The following is an 18,129-nucleotide window of genomic DNA, read 5'->3' on the forward strand; positions in this document are numbered from 1 at the left end:
CTCTGTGACTTTATGGTTCTATAATTCTAAGCCAAAGCACAACAATGCCAGCGCTCTAGCTAGCCTCAGTACAGGAAGCAAACATGGTCTAAATGGGAGCGCCAGCTAACTCCTTTTCTTCCACTTGAAAAGACCAACTGTACCATCATGGATTCAAACAATATGCACAGTCCTGTGTTCCTGGTGCTTCCTCCAGAGGTTACCAGTCAAGAATACCAAGCAACAGGACTTACAGCCACAGCCTATGACTCCCAAAAACGAGTGCAGAAAATCCTTATTAGAAAATTGAAGATCTTAGGGGTAAGTAAAATGTGTCCCTGTGTATATTCTACACCGGGTGGAGGGGGCAGGGGGAGTGAAAAAGTATCTGGTGGCACACATTCTCCAATAGGAATAAACTCCGACTTTCGTTTCCACTCAATTCAGGAAGTGTGGGTTGGACTTCTATATAAATTATGCACAAGATTCTGTGAACAGGAAAATACAAGATGAATAAATTCAATGTTCCTGGACTCTTAATAACCACAGCCTCCAAACTAACCATCTTTGAGGTTTTTCTAATCAATTTCAGAGAGAAAAAGGAAAAATGGCAATCAAGAAGTTAAGCTAGATTTTCTATCTTAGCATACTGCAACATGTAATTTATATCTTCTCAAACAAAGCTCAGAACCCACAGCTTTATATAACATGCACATTATAGGCTTATTTATGCATATAAGTATAAAGATTTTCAGAATAGCCTCTTTTTTATTTTTTAAATTAAAAATATAAGTACATCATCTCCCTCCAACCTAATTTATGCTCCCTCCCTCACTGTTCTCTCTGAAAACTGTGGTCTCTTTTCATTTGTTATTGTTACATATATGTATAACACACAAATATATAAATACAACCTACTGATTCTGATAGTGTTGCTGACCACTTGTACTTGGATAATCAATTCACAGAGGTGGGGGGACGCTTATCCCTAGAAAAGACTAATTCTCCCTTTCTCAGAAGTCTTTAGTTGCCTGTAGTTCTTTGTCTAGAGGTAGGGTCCTGGCAAACATTCATTTCTCCATCAATCAACTCATTCATGCTACAAATACTAATTTTATTTACCAAACCTTTCTTAAGACAATGGGCAGGTGAGAGGTAGTCAGGTATATTTGAGGTTGTAATGTCACCAATATCTTTGAGAATATGCTGTCCTTTGAACTCCAGCCTCCCATAATGGAAAATAGAAAATAATCTTTTTCTGAAAAAAAAAAAACAGAAATAAGAAAGACCATCCTGTGGCATGTGGAAGACCACTAGTGCACTCTGCTTCAGCATCTCTTCAAATACAATGGAGTCCAGTCTCGAATGAAATAGTTTATACTACTTTAACAGAAATGGAACTAGGTACGAGCAACTATGTTAGCTTCTGTACTCACAGAAACAAATACAAGCTAGATATTCCTCACTGAGGCAAAGAAAGGTGTCATTCAAACACAATAATAGCATGAAAATATTGAGAATGATATTTCAATGGAGCATCTAGTAAGAGCATCAATGGTGATAATGAGAGTGGGAGCCCCAGAGCTGGAACAGACATTGCCAATGAAAAGGGGATGAGCACATTTCACAATGAAGTGGACATTGAACCCAGACTCTGATGAAATGATGGAAGTTCAACAAATATACATGAAGGGGGAAGCAGAAGCACGCTAGCATAGGGAGGGGTGGTAGAGGAGAGCTGGGAGGGGTCAATCTAGGCCTAAAAGATTTGAGAAGACTAAAAATAAAAAGAATTAATCTGTCTGATAAATTAATCATGATATACCCATACAGCAGAACAGTGTTCTGTGGTACAAGAAATAAGCTAACAAGCCAAGAGGAAGCATAAAGAATCTCATTTTCATGTTGTTAAGTGAAAGAAGCCAATGAGTGCTTTGGGTGATGATAGACAATGGAGGACTCTCTCTCTCTACAAATCCACCAACATGTGGGAAAAACATAAAAGTTATTAAATAAGCACCCCAATGTTTCCTACAGCAGGAAAATGGGATCAAAATTAAATATGTGTGTTTTTGTAATTCCTCTGTCAGATTGCTAGTTTATATTTTACTTGTATTTGTTTGTTTGTTGTGCATATATGGTCACATGCATGCCACAGCATATGTGTGGAGGTCAGAGGAAAACTTTCAGGAGTCCCCTCTCTCCTTCCACCACACACGTTCCAGGGATCGAACTCAGATTGTCCGGCTTGGTGTCAGGCACCTTTACCTGCTGAGCCATCTTGTTGGCTGAAGTATGCATGATTTCACAAGACGAGATATTAGGAAAGTTAGCTACTTTGGGATTGTTGCAATCAGGGAACTTGAAAAGGACAGGAGACCTGATGTCCCCAGGCCTAAAGGGATAACAGTACCAACAACAGAGACAAAGAAGTCAGAAAATCAAGCTTAGAGGGGTAAAGTGAATCCATTCTAGGACATATGGAATATGAGTCGGTAGTGGGACATTCATGAGGGATAATCATCCAGATGTGATATGCATACCATACCTCTTAGGATTCAGCCACCAAATGTTGGTACTGCAGCAAAAAGAGCTCACCCAGACTGAGGAAGCACAGTAAAAAGACGACAGAGGACATAACCCCTGGGTTATACACCTTCTGTTCTTCTTGTCATTCTCGTCAGGCTTCTTTAGCACCCCTGGGCCCCCTGCCTAGCATTCACAGTACGTCCAGAATGTGCCTTACAAGCATAGCACAGGGAGAATGAAGAACAACCCATGAGGAAACCTCCAGGCCTGGGGATGCAGCCCTGCTTCAGAAGGCTCAAAGGATTACTCACCTCCAAGAGGATTTTCCTGAGCGTCCCCTTGAGGCCAAACTGGTTCAGTAATTTAAAGTCGACATTCACATGTATGTGCTAAAAAACTGGGGGTTTTAGTAAGAAGAGAGTGGGGCCTGAGAGCTTCCTCTCATAGCACCAGCTGACCTTGAGCTTGGGAGCAGTGGGGTAGACTCATTTTCCTCTTAGTAATTATCAGATGGACGGATTAAGAAAACACCAAGGACTATTGAAGAGGGACATCCATTATCCTTCCCTAGACTATAAAGAGGGTAACTGCAAAATCCTGGAAGTAAAGATGTAAGGAGAATGGGCTCCACCCTCGCGCCTCTTCTGAGCTGACTTTCCCCTCTATTGCAGACCGTCCAGATCCTGTTTGGAATCATGAACTTTTCGTTTGGAGTTGTTTTCCTTTTCACCTTGGTAAACCCATACCCAAGGTTTCCTTTTATATTTATCTCAGGATATCCATTTTGGGGCTCTGCTTTGGTGAGTTTAGTGCATTTAGTTCAATTTAAAGGCATGTCAACCAGGCAACGTGTTAGTGAATGAATTCTTAGTTATGAAACAAGATAGGTTTGGGTATATGATTCTGTAGAAAATGCCACAAAGACATTAACCCCATTGCGATTACTTCTATCCTCCACTGAATCACCAGAACTGGTGGTAGCCCATCTTTGGGTCTTGAAATTTGGAGGGACTATTCATTTGGATTTTATGATTGTTTATTGGTCCATCAATTTGTCCAAAATTACTTGCTACACATGATAAACTGTATTCACAGAGCAAGACAATGAGGACCCAAATTTTAGTACAGTGGTTATCCTCCAATGGACATTCAGACTAATAAGAAAGAAACCGTGCCAAGAGATCAGCACACTTCTTATACCTATGTGATGCTGCTTCTGATGCTGATATGCTAGTGGTTTGCTCTGCAGATAGTAAAGAAGCAGGGACAGGGACAGCTCCTGCATGTGCCTTCTGAGCCACAAAGAGAAACTTATTTAATCACATGTAGTCCTCATTGACTTTGCACCTGCTTAGCATCAGAGACTGGGTAGGGTGTGGGATTCAGTAGAAGGCAGTCCCTGGTCACAAGTCCTCATACCAGTCATTTCCAGCTGGTCTAGGGCTTAAGGATGAGGGGTTGTTTAATTAGGTGAAAAGTACATACAAAAGATGGGAACAGAGGGTGTCTGAGTATAAAGGGAGGGAGGTTTCATTATCTGTTTGATGGTCTAGGAGAGCATCCACTACTAATGGGGCTGAAAGAAAAGGCTAAAAATTTAAACATAGCTGTGTTGAACTCAGATTTTAAGTTTCTACTGGACAATGAGACTGTCATATTTGACCCACCTCCACAAAAATGAGTGTGTGTGATATCTTCCTTCCTTCCTTCCTTCCTTCCTTCCTTCCTTCCTTTCTTCCTTTCTTTCTTTTTCTTCCCTCTTTCCTTTCTTTTCTTTCTTTCCTTTCTTTCTTCCTTTCTCCAGTCTGTTGGCTGAAATTATACCTAGTGTTCCCATACAACAGAACACACAGATTGTACTATAATGACTCTATAACATTAGTATTCATAAACTGGTGACACTGGTATCATTTGGTAGCTGAGTCATGGTTATCAATAACAGGAGAATGGATGAAGAAATAAAAGTCCAGTAAGGTAGAAACATCCTCTTCTTCAAACAGGTGGCTCAGACTAAAGCAGATCTAGCCTTTTTATTCTCTGTTCTGTGGACAGCCATGTGAGGTGGCTCACCCTCCTCACTCCCTTGGGGTTTCTCTGACCTTAGGAGGGAGGCATAGGGAAGAAGTGGGCAGAGACCTGACTGAGAAACCCTCTGCATCAGCTTCCTCTGTCCATCATTAAAATATTTATTCTTTATTTATTTGTTTGTGTAGTTCATTAACTCTGGAGCCTTTCTGATTGCATTGAAAAGAAAAACTACAGACACTCTGGTGAGTTCTGTTTCTACCTTATAAAAATTATAATGGCTAAGTAACTTCCTGGCTTTGGAAATGATCATAGAATCAGAAACCATTAGTCATCAAGAGACTTTTCCAGGTTATCATGTTTGAGTCTCATATTCTACATGAAGACACTGAGGCGCAGAACAGTTCAATGACTCGTCCATGGTCTCTGGTCGTTAACGCAGATTGGGTCTCAGTAATCCAGTCATTCACTCTTTTCATAAATAGTTTTGGTGCCTACTGCACACCAGATGCTTTACCAGGAAAAGCACAATGTAGACAACACAATTAAACCATAAACGGACTCCAGAGGTAAAGAATACATTGCTGATCTATATAAATTTGTAGGCGTAGGATATTCTATCTCAAGGAAACAAAGACATTAGATAGTAATTAATAAGTCAGTAAGTTATTTGGATCAAAGAACACTGGAAAATTTTATAATTTTAAAATGTGCTTACTTTTATTTATCAGGTATATGTATCGGGGGGGGGGGGGGCATGTCCATGCCACAGTGTACCTGTGGAAGTCACAGGGTACCTGTGGAAGTCACAGTGTACCTGTGGAAGTCACAGTGTACTTGTGGAAGTCACAGTGTACCTGTGGAAGTCAGAAAATGGCTATTAGGAGCTGGTTCTCTCCTTCCACGTTGTGGGTCCAAGGATGGAACTCAGGTTATCAGGTGGCAAGTACCTTTATCTGCTGAGCCCTCTCACCAGCCCTAAAAGTTTGTAATTTTAGGAAGATGGAAAAGTGACAGAGAAATGCAGTGTTTGGTTAAATACGGTTTTTAAATGAACATTTAAACAGGCCATAGCTACCTCTATTTGAATGGAAGTTAACCCAGGCCCAGAATGTGAGAGATAGAGAGGTTATCAAAGGCTGGCTGACTTCTCCATTCATTGCGGGTGAATTCCTAAAGATGTATTATGAGTGGTAAATGTTTTAAATGATCACATGGTGGCTTCTTGGTGTTGTGACTAATCCAGCTCTCCAGTACTCACCCACCCCACACTGCTCTATCTGTGGCACAAGGTAGGCCTGAGTCTTGTGTTATGTTCTGATTCTATTGCAGATAAAAATGAGCCAGGTGATGAATTTACTTAGTGCCCTGGGAGCAGCAGCTGGAATCATTCTCCTCATATTTGGTCTCCTTCTAGATAAAGAATTCATCTGTGGCTATTCTACAGATGCTATTCAATGTGGTCCTATTACTGTTCTATTCCTTGTAAGTACCCTGTGCCATTTATAGAGTGAGAAGCAGATGGTTTAAACAAAAAAAAATTAGCACCCAGTCAGCACCATCCAGATAATATTATAGGCACCTGTGTATTTCCTTTTGCTCAAAACATCCAAGAGTCCACTATACTAGACCAACATTATGTCAGGCATTGTGGAGTAGAACAATAAACAGTCAACAACTTATAAAAGGTATAAAACATGCAAGTAAAATAAGGATAATAAAAATAGAAAGAGACACTAAAAGATAGAGGCATAGTGGTATGCTTGTGGTTCAAAGTTCCCAATATATATTATAATTGTATCTTTGGTTTTAATATTTAGATTATATTTCTGATAAACTATGGTAAACTGAAAATCGATATTTCTACTCTGTCCAAACTACTACAGTAATGGTGTAAAATAACGTAAAAGGTATGAGTGAATCTATATAGAAATAAAATGATAATCAAGTAGGCACATTAAAGACTGCTAACATGGCTAACTTCATTATAGAGTGCATGCTTAGTCAAGATGAGGCAATAGTTTGGATCCCAATGCCCCCCAAAAATTGCTGAAGAAGTTCAAAACTACCTAAGAGAATGGAGCTCAGGTAAAAGAGAGCTGTTCTAAGATAGTGTGTGGTGTGATTAGGTGCAATAGGACCCCCAAAATCAGGGGAGGGGAGCAGAAAAGAGGGAACTTGTCCTGGTCATGCTGAGCAGAACTTTTCAAATCATCCCTTCTCTGAAAATGAAGTACTATATATAAAACAAACAAAACAAAACTCACTCAAAGATATTTAAAAACCTTAAAAGTCTCCTATTCACAAACTAGAAGTTTGTAAAAGAAAAGTTTAGGACTTGGAATTTCTAAACAGAATGTTAAAGAACGCAGAAACTGCTTACATGTCACAGCTGTGTGTCAGCATTGGCCTTCTGCAATATAATTATGAGAGAGACATGGAGGCCATTGTCCACTCAAGGTAGGTCTACAGTGACCTAGGCCCTTAACAGGCTTCTTAGCCTTCAGATAAGGATAAGACAAAGTGTCGTGCACTAAAGTGGTGCAGAGGACTGGCTGAATAAAGTGAATACAGAAAAAAAGTACTCAAATTGTAGCCACAAACCAAATTTCTGACTTTTTCCCACTCCTCAGCCCTGTCCCCACACCATGAGATTTTAACCTTCAGTAGACACCAACGATATGATCCAAGAATGCTCACAACTTGAACATTTGCTAATGCTAAAGGATATATGGGGATAAATGACCAATAGCTTCTAGAAGCCCTATAACTTTTCCAACTCAAACTGAAAACACGTATAAAAAGAAATGACTCTGTGAACAATAGCTAATACAAACAAGATAGACCATGCTCCTTTGCCAATAATCCAATCCAATCTATCATTGTTCTTTGTGATTTTCAGCAAGAGAATATACATACATATAATATTGTATATAACATATTTTATATCTTTATAACATATAGATATGTTCATTTATGTGTGTGTGTGTGTATTCAGAGAAGATGTATACTGAAGCATCAGTGGATAACATCTTACTAAAACCACCACCCACTGTCACCTGTACACCTCATGTAGTCTCAAACAGTAGTCCTTACGAAATTCCAAAGTAGATGTTCTATAAGACATGACAGCTCATAGGCAGCTCAAACTCCTTGGGATTAGCAGCTACATCTTTTCCATCCAAGACTACTGGAGCAAAATCACCCTCCTTCAAAGTGCCAGTTACCATTAATTGTGGCTTTCTTATCTTCCTATTTTTTCCATGCTAGTTCAAGGTTCAAAATAACTAGTAGACAACCTTACTAACATGACATCACTGTGACAGTGTCTGGCTATTCTGTAAGGCTGAAATTAACCAGGCCCAAACACTAAAAACCCATGAAGATAACTACAGACCAATATTTCTTATAAATATAGATATAAATATCCCCAGTTGAATACAAGCATGTTGAATCTAGTGATATGTACACAGTGTCCCCAACTACAACCAGGTATCCTATATCCTAAGAATGAAATGTATGTTTAAGTAAATCTATGTATTTACTATACTATATCAACAAAACACATGATGAAACTCACATGATGTTTGAGTGGACAGAGGAAAGAAAACATTGACTAAATTCATCATTAAATGACAAAAACACTCAACAAGCCATGAATAGAGGAGGAACTCTTCAATTTGATTAAGTCCATCTGTAAAATTCTTCAACTTGCTTTCTCTCTGTCAAAAGTCTGGTAATTTATTAATCGATGTATTCAGCATCCACCAGGATTCAATCAGAAGCTCCCAGGCTGAAGTCAAGGATTAATGAGGAAGTAGGATGGCAAGCAGAGACATGATGAAAAGATGCATCATCATCTGAGATGGCACAGTAAGGAGACAGCATTCATTTACATAAAAGGCACACTCAGCTTTCAGCCCAGTATCTACCTCCACTGCAACTAAGTCACCTCTATACAAACATGTATTACAAGAACACTGCTGCAGCTTTGTTCAGAGTAAAACAAAAAAGAAAAAACACAGAAAAAAGAAGGAAATATATCAGCTCCTGTCACAGAAGAGTAAAGTATTGAAATGCTTTACACCATGACATTAGATTAAAAACTAGGTGGCCTTAAATAGTTATTCAACCTATCATAAAGATACAATTGACAAATATAGCATAGAATAGACTGTTAATCATAAGAGCCTTTGCAATGGCCATAGAAGAATCCATTCTTAGAAGAGGGCAGGCTTCAACCAGCTCTGTGCCAGGGTCCAGCCTGTGGACTCCTGGCCAGGTGTGTATGGCTATGTGTACTCTTAGCTAGCATGGTACAATCTACTTTTAAAGTCTTCTGAGTGGTGCTTCTAGCCTAGCTTTCTCTCCATGTCTCTTTTTCCATGTGTTACTTTTTTCTGGGGTAGTAGTTTTCTCTTTCCCCCTCTTTTTCTTGCCTTTTCTATTTTTGTCTCTACCATTTTCCTATATCTTGGCCTTATTCTATCTTTGTCCTTCAAGAGACCACTTTTCTGATATGCATTGCTCTGTGAATGCTGTGTCTATAAAATGGAGAATGTCCTGAATATAATTTAGCAAATATTCTGTTTAATTTTTCTTTAAGACAATAATGTTATCCTATGCTATTCTGGTATAGCTTATATTCCCATTATCCTTCACTAATGTGAGAAGTAATGGCTTATTATGTGGTAATGGCTACTTCATTGTGATCAGAAAACCCATCACTGTCCTAACATCATGACTCCATTGTTTCTTTCTGTTGCAGGGGATTTTGGTTATGTTGATGATCTTCAGCATTGCTGAACTGTTCATTTCCCTCTTTTCCTCATTTTTGGGATACACCAAAAAATAATTTGCAGAAGGCTGTTGTTGAATAGCACTGTGCAAGTAAAGATGCAATGTGAGACAGCTTAGAGGCCAGTATTGCTTGTGATAAAGAGCCAACACAAATACATATTTAAAATTCGTAATTATTTGAAGCAAAGGGGGCTGGGAGTGACTCAAGGGGGATCATTTTGGCTGATGAAACCCAACCTGCATCCTGGTAATGCCACTTCCTCTCCCAACAGAATGATTACCTCGGTGTAATCACCCTTCTTGTTCTTTGTGGCATGGCCACTCTATAAGTAAAGAGAGGAACCAAAGCTCAAACTCAGGTGACCTCGTCATCTGACTGGAAGTCTATACATGAAAGTTTCCTGATGAGTCCCCTAAGAGACGCCACACAAGGGCTCCTGCTCCAAGAAGCAAGAAGATAAACTGAAAGGAAGAATGGGTCGGTCAGAAACTTTTATCTTGAAGCCACAAGACTGTTAGTTGTTATTAGCCAGCTACAAGAGTAGCTACAGCATGCTGGTTAGTTTTTATTTTTAACTTGACACTAACTAAAGATACCCAGGAAGAGAAATGGCCAATTGAGTAATTACCCAGATAAAGTGACCCGTGGTCATGTTTGGGACACTGTGACACTTGATGTGGCAGGGTCCATGCCACTATGGGTGGTGACATCCCCCAGCAGGTGGGGGGAGCTGTATAAAAAAGCTGGCAGGGTGATGGGTCAGAGAACAGAGTAAGCGGCATCCCTTCGTGGTTACTGCTCCAGATTGCTGCTTTGAGTCTTGGACCTAACTTCCCTCAGTGATGGACTGTTATCTGAAAGTATAAGCCAGATATAACCCCTTTCTCCCCTAAATTTCTTTCGGCTATAGTATTGACCATAGCAGCAGAGAAGCAAACTAGGATAAATACTCAAATCAATAATCAACGATGGCAAGTATTGGTGGAGCTACTATGGTACAGAGTTTGTACCAAATGGTATAGCTGCTGCTCCTTTGACCTCACAAAATCCTGAGAAAACGGTTATTGTTACATCTAAACAAGGAGGCTGAAGCATGAAAAAGGTAAGATCTGCTCAATGTCACAAAGCTTGCAGTGGTGGGCCCACATCAACATGTAGTCTGGTTCCACAGCCCGAGAGGTCTCACTCCTTATCTGCCGGTATCTGTCTCTAGAGCTCTTGTTGGGTCTCTGAACCCTTTTACACCCTTCAAAATTAAAAGTAATTTCATGTTGACAGAAATAATGCCTTTCCAAAACAACTATATTTTCCAAAGTAATGTGAAGAATAGCACTGGCTTTATTTTCAAAATCCCTAAAGAAACAGTTCACAGATTTGGCTGGCTGTGCATTCACATCATCTAAGGAACTTCCAGAATCCCCAGTGCACCATAGGCAAACATATCAATTACATCAGAGTATAGTGGGAGCCATGCACTTGATCAGTTTTCTGAGATTTACAGGGGATTCCAATGCAGAGAATCCTGGAAGAGGCTGCTGTAAGACAGCATAGTATATATGGGGGTGAGGGGGCAACAAGATATTCTCTATGACCATTCCCTGCAGTCCATCATGTCTCATGCTCTGTAACCTGTGGAATGTACCAGTATCATCTAGTGAAAGAGCCAAATAAGATCTTAGTGTGGGTGCTGGAAAGATGGTTCAAGTTAAGAGAATTCTCTGCTCTTCCACAGTTTGATTCCCAGTATCCACATTGGACAGAGCACAGCTGCCTGTAACTCCAGTTCTGAGGTCTCTTACACCCTCTTCAGGCTCCCATGGCACCTGCAAGCTTGTGGTGCACATACACCCAGGCAGGCACACACGCATATACAAATAAATAAAATATAAAATGTTTTAAGGTCCTCATGTTGTTTTGAAAACAAACGACACCGTGAGGTTTGCAGGCAGATGGATGGAACTAGAAAATATCATCCTGAGTGAGGTAACCCAGACTCAGGAAGACAAACATGGTATGTACTCACTCATAAGTGGGTACTTGATGTAAAGCAAAGGATTACCAGACTGCAACCCACAGCTCCAGGGAGGCTAGCTAGTAAGGAGGACCCTAGGAAAGACACAGGGATCGCCCAGAGATGGAGAAACAGATGAGATCTACAGGAGCAAACTGGGGGTCAGTGGGGGTAATGAAAGGCAAGGGTTGGGGGAAAGAGAACTTAGGGGAGCGGAGGTTCGAGCTGGATCAGGAACAGAGTGGGAGAACAAGGATAGAGATACCATGATAAATGAAGACACCACGGGAATAGGGAGAAGCAGAGTGCTAGGGAGGTCCCCAGGAATCCACAAAGATGACTCCACCATAGACTACCGGCAATGGTCGAGAGGGCGCCTGAACTGACCTACTCTGGTGATCGGATGGCTGAATACCCTGTCATGATAGAACCCTCATCCAGTGACTGATGGGAGCAGATGCAGAGATCCATGGCCAGGTCCCAGGCAGAGCTCCAGGAGTCCAGTCGACAAGAGAGAGGAGGGATTCTAAGAGCAAGAGATATTGAGACCATGATTGGAAAAAATACAGGGATAACTAGCCAAGCTAGTGGAAACACATGAACTGTGGACCAATAGCTGAGGAGCCCCCATGGTACTGGACTAGGCCCTCTGGATGAAAGACAGTTGTTTAGCTTGAACTGTTTAGGGGGCCCCCAGGCAATGAAATCAGGACCTGTCCCTAGTGCATGAGCCAGCTTTTTTGGAGCCTAGTGCCGATGCTGAGACACTTTGCACAGCCTTGGTGCAGGGAGGAGGGGCTTGGACCTGCCTCAACTGAACGTACCAGGCTCTGCTGACTCCCCATGGGAGACCTTGCCTTGGAGGAGGTAGGAATGGGGGTTGGGTTGGAGGGAAGGCTGGGGGCTGGGAGGAGGGAGGACAGGGGAATATGAGGTTGATATGTAAAATGAATAGAAAATCTCTTAATAAAATTTAAACAAAGAAATATTTGAATACACATCACAGGACATGATAAAAGTAAGAATCAAAGATGGGAAGAAAAATAAAATTGAGTACCTAAAAGAAAAAATGAACAACTTGATAGAAAAAATGGACCACACTCTTGACTAGACACTTCATAGAACATCACAAAACCATCCACATATGTGAAGATAGGCATTGCCATTAGCACCATAGGAAAAAAAACCTAAACCACACTGACATGCCATTTCGATAAAATACTTCTATTTATAAATATTTGTCATAGAAAATGATGAGCTACATATATGAGGTTGTATATATAACATTCACTGAAAAGTATGTTCTAAAGATTGAAAGCAATCATGACATTTTCTTTAAAACAACACAATTTGTTTAGATTAAAAATAAAAACCAAATTAGAGCCAAAAAAAAGAATGAAGCATTGGAATTTATTTCTGGAATCTTCTAGACCCAATAAAGATAATTTTTCCTCTTTAAAAGAAAGAAAGGAAGAAGAAAGAAAGAAAGAAAAAGAAAAAAAACACTTTTGAACTCATGAGGATGCCAAAAGATTTCCAATCCTCACTCTGAGAATCACAGCACTGTACTGCATTGCCCCGCCACTAACTGGATGCCACCAGCACTGAGACGTTGCCTGTGTCATTTCAAACTGGCATGGCTGCCCATTAAGGAAGGTGTGCCTTCAGTCACAGACATGAAAGCGAAACTCAAAGCAGCCAACTTTTTCTGCGAACACAAAGGGCATCTTATTTAAAAATAGGATTTGAATTAAGATTCCTAACTGTAAATCTCATATTTCATGCTGCCTTGGGCATAGGAAGAATTGTAGCCTGTTCAAATGAATAAACTAACAAGCTTTCTTAGATTTCTGCCCTAAGCTAGAAGGAGCTGAGGTGTGCTCTAAGCTGGAAGTTACATGGATGAAGGTGAGGAGCAAGAGACATTAATTTTTATTTCCCATTGATTGAGGTTCTGGTGAAAGAATATTTGGTAACTGAGTGAGTGATATTCAGGCTTTAGAAGTATTTAAAGGTGAAAACTTGACACATTATGGTAAGGACTTGTAAGTTAGATTAGTTATTAGATGTTATTTTATCATGCACAGTCGTGTGACTTAACAGAGTATTTAAACACTATGGGCTTTAAATTCTAAGGCTAAAATTCAGTAACACTTACCTAATGCTTTGCTGTGAACTTTCAGCACTTGAAATTTTTAAGTCACTGGGTAAATGGTGTAGGTACTTATAATTGAAAATTGTTTTGCTTCTAAAACCTTATTTTATCAATTTCTAGCAGTGTGTTTGGGGACCAGCTCCTCCATTTCCTAAGCCTTGGTTTCTCTAATCATAAAACAATCAGTTGATATTGTGGGTGTTGTCAGAATTTTGACACAGGTGGAGCGTGGCATGTACATGGGCATTTGATGAATGTTACTTTCCTGTGCAAAGTGTGAAGTGTTTCCTCAGAACACAAAGAACTATAAGAATGTTAAGTAGCCGGGCGGTGGTGGCGCACGCCTTTAATCCCAGCACTCGGGAGGCAGAGCCAGGCGGATCTCTGTGAGTTCGAGGCCAGCCTAGGCTACAGAGTGAGTTCCAGGTAAGGCGCAAAGCTACACAGAGAAACCCTGTCTCGAAAAACCAAAAAAAAAAAAAAAAAAAAAAAAAAAAAGTATTTATAAAAAAAAAAAAAAAAAAAAAAAGAATGTTAAGTACTTGAACTTATATTATAGGTACAGCATTGGGATCTTCAGGCCTGCAGCCAGATTCAATTTCATTTCAATACTGAGCCTCAGTTCTGAGCAATCTGCTTCTCCCTTACCAATGCTCTGAACCAAAATCCCTCCAAAGGCAGATAATTCTGGGTGCCAGGGCTTTGCTGAGCAGCTGACAACATGCCATCAATTTCCTTCCTAATTCTGAGTAGCCTGCTGGTCCTTACCTTCATGGGAGAAAAAGGCAAACAGAGCCCTTAGATATACTCAGAAAAGCCTAACCTTGCTTTTAAAGGACATGGCGATCAAAGGCTGAGTAAGGAAAGGACACAAACAATCACGATGTAGAAGTCAGTCTTCAGAAGAGGGAATCGCAGTACCAAGAGATGGGAGTTGAGAACATATGTGGGTCTGCAAATGCTAGCTGGATCAGAGTTATTAGACTTTTATATGCACCATCAGAGCATCTTTTCCAAATTGGAGGCAGAGGATAGTGATAAGAGGATAGTTTAAAGGAAAAAGCTGTTAAGGGTGTAACAGCATCAACAAAGCGTCCAACATAAAACAGGAAAATCAAAGGCAGGGCAGTTGACAAGTCCTAATTGTGGTGAGCATTTGAGCACACTCAGTCCAAATCAGCCAAGACAACTTAAGTGGATGATATAAACTGAATTCGAGTCGGTTTGGGAGGATTCACACTGAAACAAGGTCATCTCCTTGGCTAGAAAGACAAGAACAACAAATATCCCAAGACTAGGAAAATGTGACTTAGAAACAGATATGAAGGTTGGGTTGTACATCCCTGGGTCAGGGCTCTCAAAGGCCATACATTTACAAGGCCTTGCCCTGCTCCCGCATGCAGTGCATTGAAAGGTACATATCTCTAACCCACCCACCATGCCTGGATAGGAGCTTCAGGTCTCACAGTCATCTACAGCCCAGGCCTGGAGAGATCTTGTTTGAATATATTCCTAAACATCTTAGGAAAGTTAACTCCCATTGTGACAGTGCTGAGAAGTGGGCCTGAAGTGGTGATTGGTCATAAGGGCTCTGCCCTTAAAAATGCTAACACTGTCACCACGAAAACTAGCTGGTACTCATCTCTAATCCCCTCCATGAATGTGTGTTCTCTTGCCCTATGCCTTTCTCCATGGGATATTAGAGCACAAAAGCCCTGTCAGATGTGGGACCCTTGACCTTGAACTTCCCAGACTACTAAATTGTAATAAGTCTGTTATTTATAAATTTAAAAAGTCTTGGATATTTTAGTGGAGCAACACAAAACAAAGACATTATGTCATTATACCCAACCATTGACACTTTTCAACAGATATGCACCTAGAATCTTTAATGGTTGGGGGATCTGCCATTTTCCCTCCCCTCCTCACTACATTTCTGACAGGTGGCTGAAAGGCTGTCACCTCAGTTTTCTGAATGGCAGTGTGTTCTCTACCCAAACAGCAGCTTGTTGTACTAATAAACCACTTCAGCAAATGTTGTACCAAAACCAGCCTCCCCAGAAATACTTCTACTCACTGGTCCTAATTATATGTCTCTAAACCAATTTAAATGAAATAGAGAGGGGGAAAAAGATGAGAGAGGTGAATAGCCTCAGATTTGTTAATATAGTTACTGTGTTTCAACCCTTTAGATTAAATGGGCAAAGATATCTGTCTACAGCTCTGTACCTCTAATGAAATAAAACAATAGACAATGAAATTAAAAATTAATAAAAAGCTTAACATATGAGCATACAGGGTGTATATAGAGGAGGGGATAATAATAACCTTGAGAAAAATCTTTTATTCACCTCCCAGATGTTTAGACTTTCCCCATGCCACCAACTTCCTCCACTTACCTACTTGATCTGGCACTGAACTTGGGCATACAGCTCCAGGCATACTGAAGAGAGAGGGCAGCAGGAAGGTGGAGAAGAAGGGTGGACTCATATGTGAAAGTGTCGTTTCGATTCATAGCACCCAAAATGGGAGCTGAGTCTTGCCTCACGCTTCTGGGTTCATGTTCTATGGAGAACAAATTATATTTGAGGCCATTTCTGCTAAATTTGACACAAGATTTCCATGGCCCGCTAGAACTGTGTATGAGCAAATGACAGTACCGTTTGCAAACCAACAAGAACAACACTCCCAAGTGTACCTGTTCCGGGCTTCTGAGTCTCTGCATGGGCGCCTCCCCCACCTGCTCAACCCTAAAAGTGAAGCGTGAAGGTAAAGTCAGTCCCTAGCAGCCCATCTCTGGAGAATTTCTAGCACCCCGCTAACCCTTAGGGACCCACCATCCACACCTGCTTACAGGGTGGGGGCTGCAGAACTTCTTCTAATTAAGGTAGCATGAAGCACACCAGACAGTCCCCAGGGTATGTTTCAAGAAGTGAAACCTCCCGGTAAGGCAGAAACTTTTTTGAATATCCTTTCTATCAAAGCAAAGTGATTGGAGCAGATCTCAAGGTAGCAGAAGCTACTAATTTCCTGTCACCTGATGTCAACCAGAGGTACCAGCCCCAGGGCCTGGTCTATCTCACTCATCTTCAAGTACTTGAGATAGGAGAAGGAGCCAGCTGATCTCAGCAGTGTCTGAATTGGCCCTTGAGCCTTGAAGCCTTGGAGACTCAGGTAAGGCATGAGTTTGCTCTGCTTAAATGATTAAAAAGTGAGGCAGGATGAGGAGAGGAGTGGTTTTAGAGACTAGAGAGTCTTTCAGACTGGGGTGCCCCTGGTGAGACTTTCAAATGGCAGCACGATTTAAGCTGTGACGACTTCAAGTCTGGATGTGCCACCTTCCTCCTAACTGCTCCCCCTCTCAAAACTGACTCTAGGCAATGAGTGGTAAGCAAATGCTAGCATGGAGGTAAAGTCTCTGGCATGTTGGGCTCAACCTGAGGCTCTACTACATAGAAGCCGCATAACCTTGGTTGAGTGGCCAAACCTCTCCATGCCCCAATTTCCTTGTTCATAAAATGGGAGCAATAGAAAGGCCCTCTGCATCATGAAGATTAAACCTAAAATACGGAATCTTTTTAGGACTGCCTGAGACCAAACTAGAAAATAATCCTGGCTGAAAGAGTCTAATTCCGTCCCTCTTGTTTCCACTGATTTATCTCTCCAAAGATCAACTTCACTGTAAACATGCATAGGTGGTGTCAGACTTTAGTAGCTACCATTTTCTACATGTTATTGGTACACTGAGGACAACTCCTGCTTTCTGTGTACCATCTAAGAAGCCGGGGGAGGGTAAGAGTGGGCACTGGAGACAGGCTAGAGGGATTGACTTTAACTAGATTCCCATGTGTTCCCAAAACTAAACCATAAAGTGTGTGTGTGTGTGTGTGTGTGTGTGTGTGTGTGTGAGAGAGAGAGAGAGAGAGAGAGAGGGGGGGGGACTGTCCCTGTTTCCCTTATAATGGTTTGGTCTCATCGATGGTCAGGTGAAGGGAGGTTATCGTCTTGTGAATAGACAGCATCCTGAGTATTTATCTGTAAACCTTCCAGAGGAGGAAGCTGAGCTTGATGATCTGTTTAACACTGAGTGAGATCACAGCATCACCGGAGGCAGGTTCCCTGTATAATCCTGCACAGCTCCCTTAGTGGATTAACATTGTTTCAGGAGTTACATGTCACACTAAAATGAAAGTGGTTGGTGGGAAAGTAATAAACATGAATGACTGTGGACTTGGAAGAAGTTCTTACCATTAGGCAAGGAATGGCTTCATGAACATCCTTTTGTGGAGGTTGACAGAATGGGTGGTGGGGGAAAAGTTTTTGCAGATTCAACAAAGAAGGCAGGAGACATGTCCAATTATGACTACTGAGGACATGGGTTCTGAAAGTCATCGGAGCTGGACTATAATGAGGAGTCAGAAGGATGTCTCAAGAAAGCAAAGAAAGTGAATTAAAGAAAGTGAAGCCCGGCGGTGGTGGCGCACGCCTTTAATCCCAGCACTCGGGAGGCAGAGCCAGGCGAATCTCTGTGAGTTCGAGGCCAGCCTGGTCTCCAAAGCGAGTTCCAGGAAAGGCACAAAGCTACACAGAGAAACCCTGTCTCGAAAAACCAAAAAAAAAAAAAAAAAA

At 41.1% G+C, this 18,129-nt stretch overlaps 2 protein-coding genes across 6 annotated transcripts in view; one reads left to right on the top strand and one right to left on the bottom strand.

Annotated features, from left to right (window-relative positions):
- Window positions 1-18,129, bottom strand: part of LOC131909138 (membrane-spanning 4-domains subfamily A member 4A-like) — a 158,903-nt gene that overhangs the window by 107,896 nt on the left and 32,878 nt on the right. The window contains exon 4 of the mRNA XM_059260460.1: window positions 15,900-16,065. The gene's annotated coding sequence lies outside the window, so the exon portion shown is untranslated. The remainder of the gene's footprint in view (window positions 1-15,899; window positions 16,066-18,129) is intronic.
- Ms4a1 (membrane spanning 4-domains A1) overlaps window positions 31-18,129 on the top strand; it is a 30,979-nt gene continuing 12,880 nt past the window's right edge. Inside the window, exons 1-5 of one of the 5 annotated variants that reach the window (XM_059260451.1) lie at window positions 31-300; window positions 3,180-3,308; window positions 4,722-4,778; window positions 5,866-6,018; window positions 9,302-9,490. In XM_059260451.1, the coding sequence (XP_059116434.1) occupies window positions 148-300; window positions 3,180-3,308; window positions 4,722-4,778; window positions 5,866-6,018; window positions 9,302-9,388 (579 nt within the window). In that variant the 5' untranslated portion in view covers window positions 31-147 and the 3' untranslated portion in view covers window positions 9,389-9,490. Of the gene's footprint in view, window positions 301-3,179; window positions 3,309-4,721; window positions 4,779-5,520; window positions 5,826-5,865; window positions 6,019-9,301; window positions 9,491-16,553; window positions 16,675-18,129 lie in introns of those variants that run through there. The other 4 variants (XM_059260417.1, XM_059260420.1, XM_059260444.1 and 1 more) reach the window with 4 other exon arrangements.

The sequence above is a fragment of the Peromyscus eremicus genome, chromosome 1 (assembly GCF_949786415.1).
Source record: "Peromyscus eremicus chromosome 1, PerEre_H2_v1, whole genome shotgun sequence".
NCBI classification, from domain to species: domain Eukaryota; kingdom Metazoa; phylum Chordata; class Mammalia; order Rodentia; family Cricetidae; genus Peromyscus; species Peromyscus eremicus.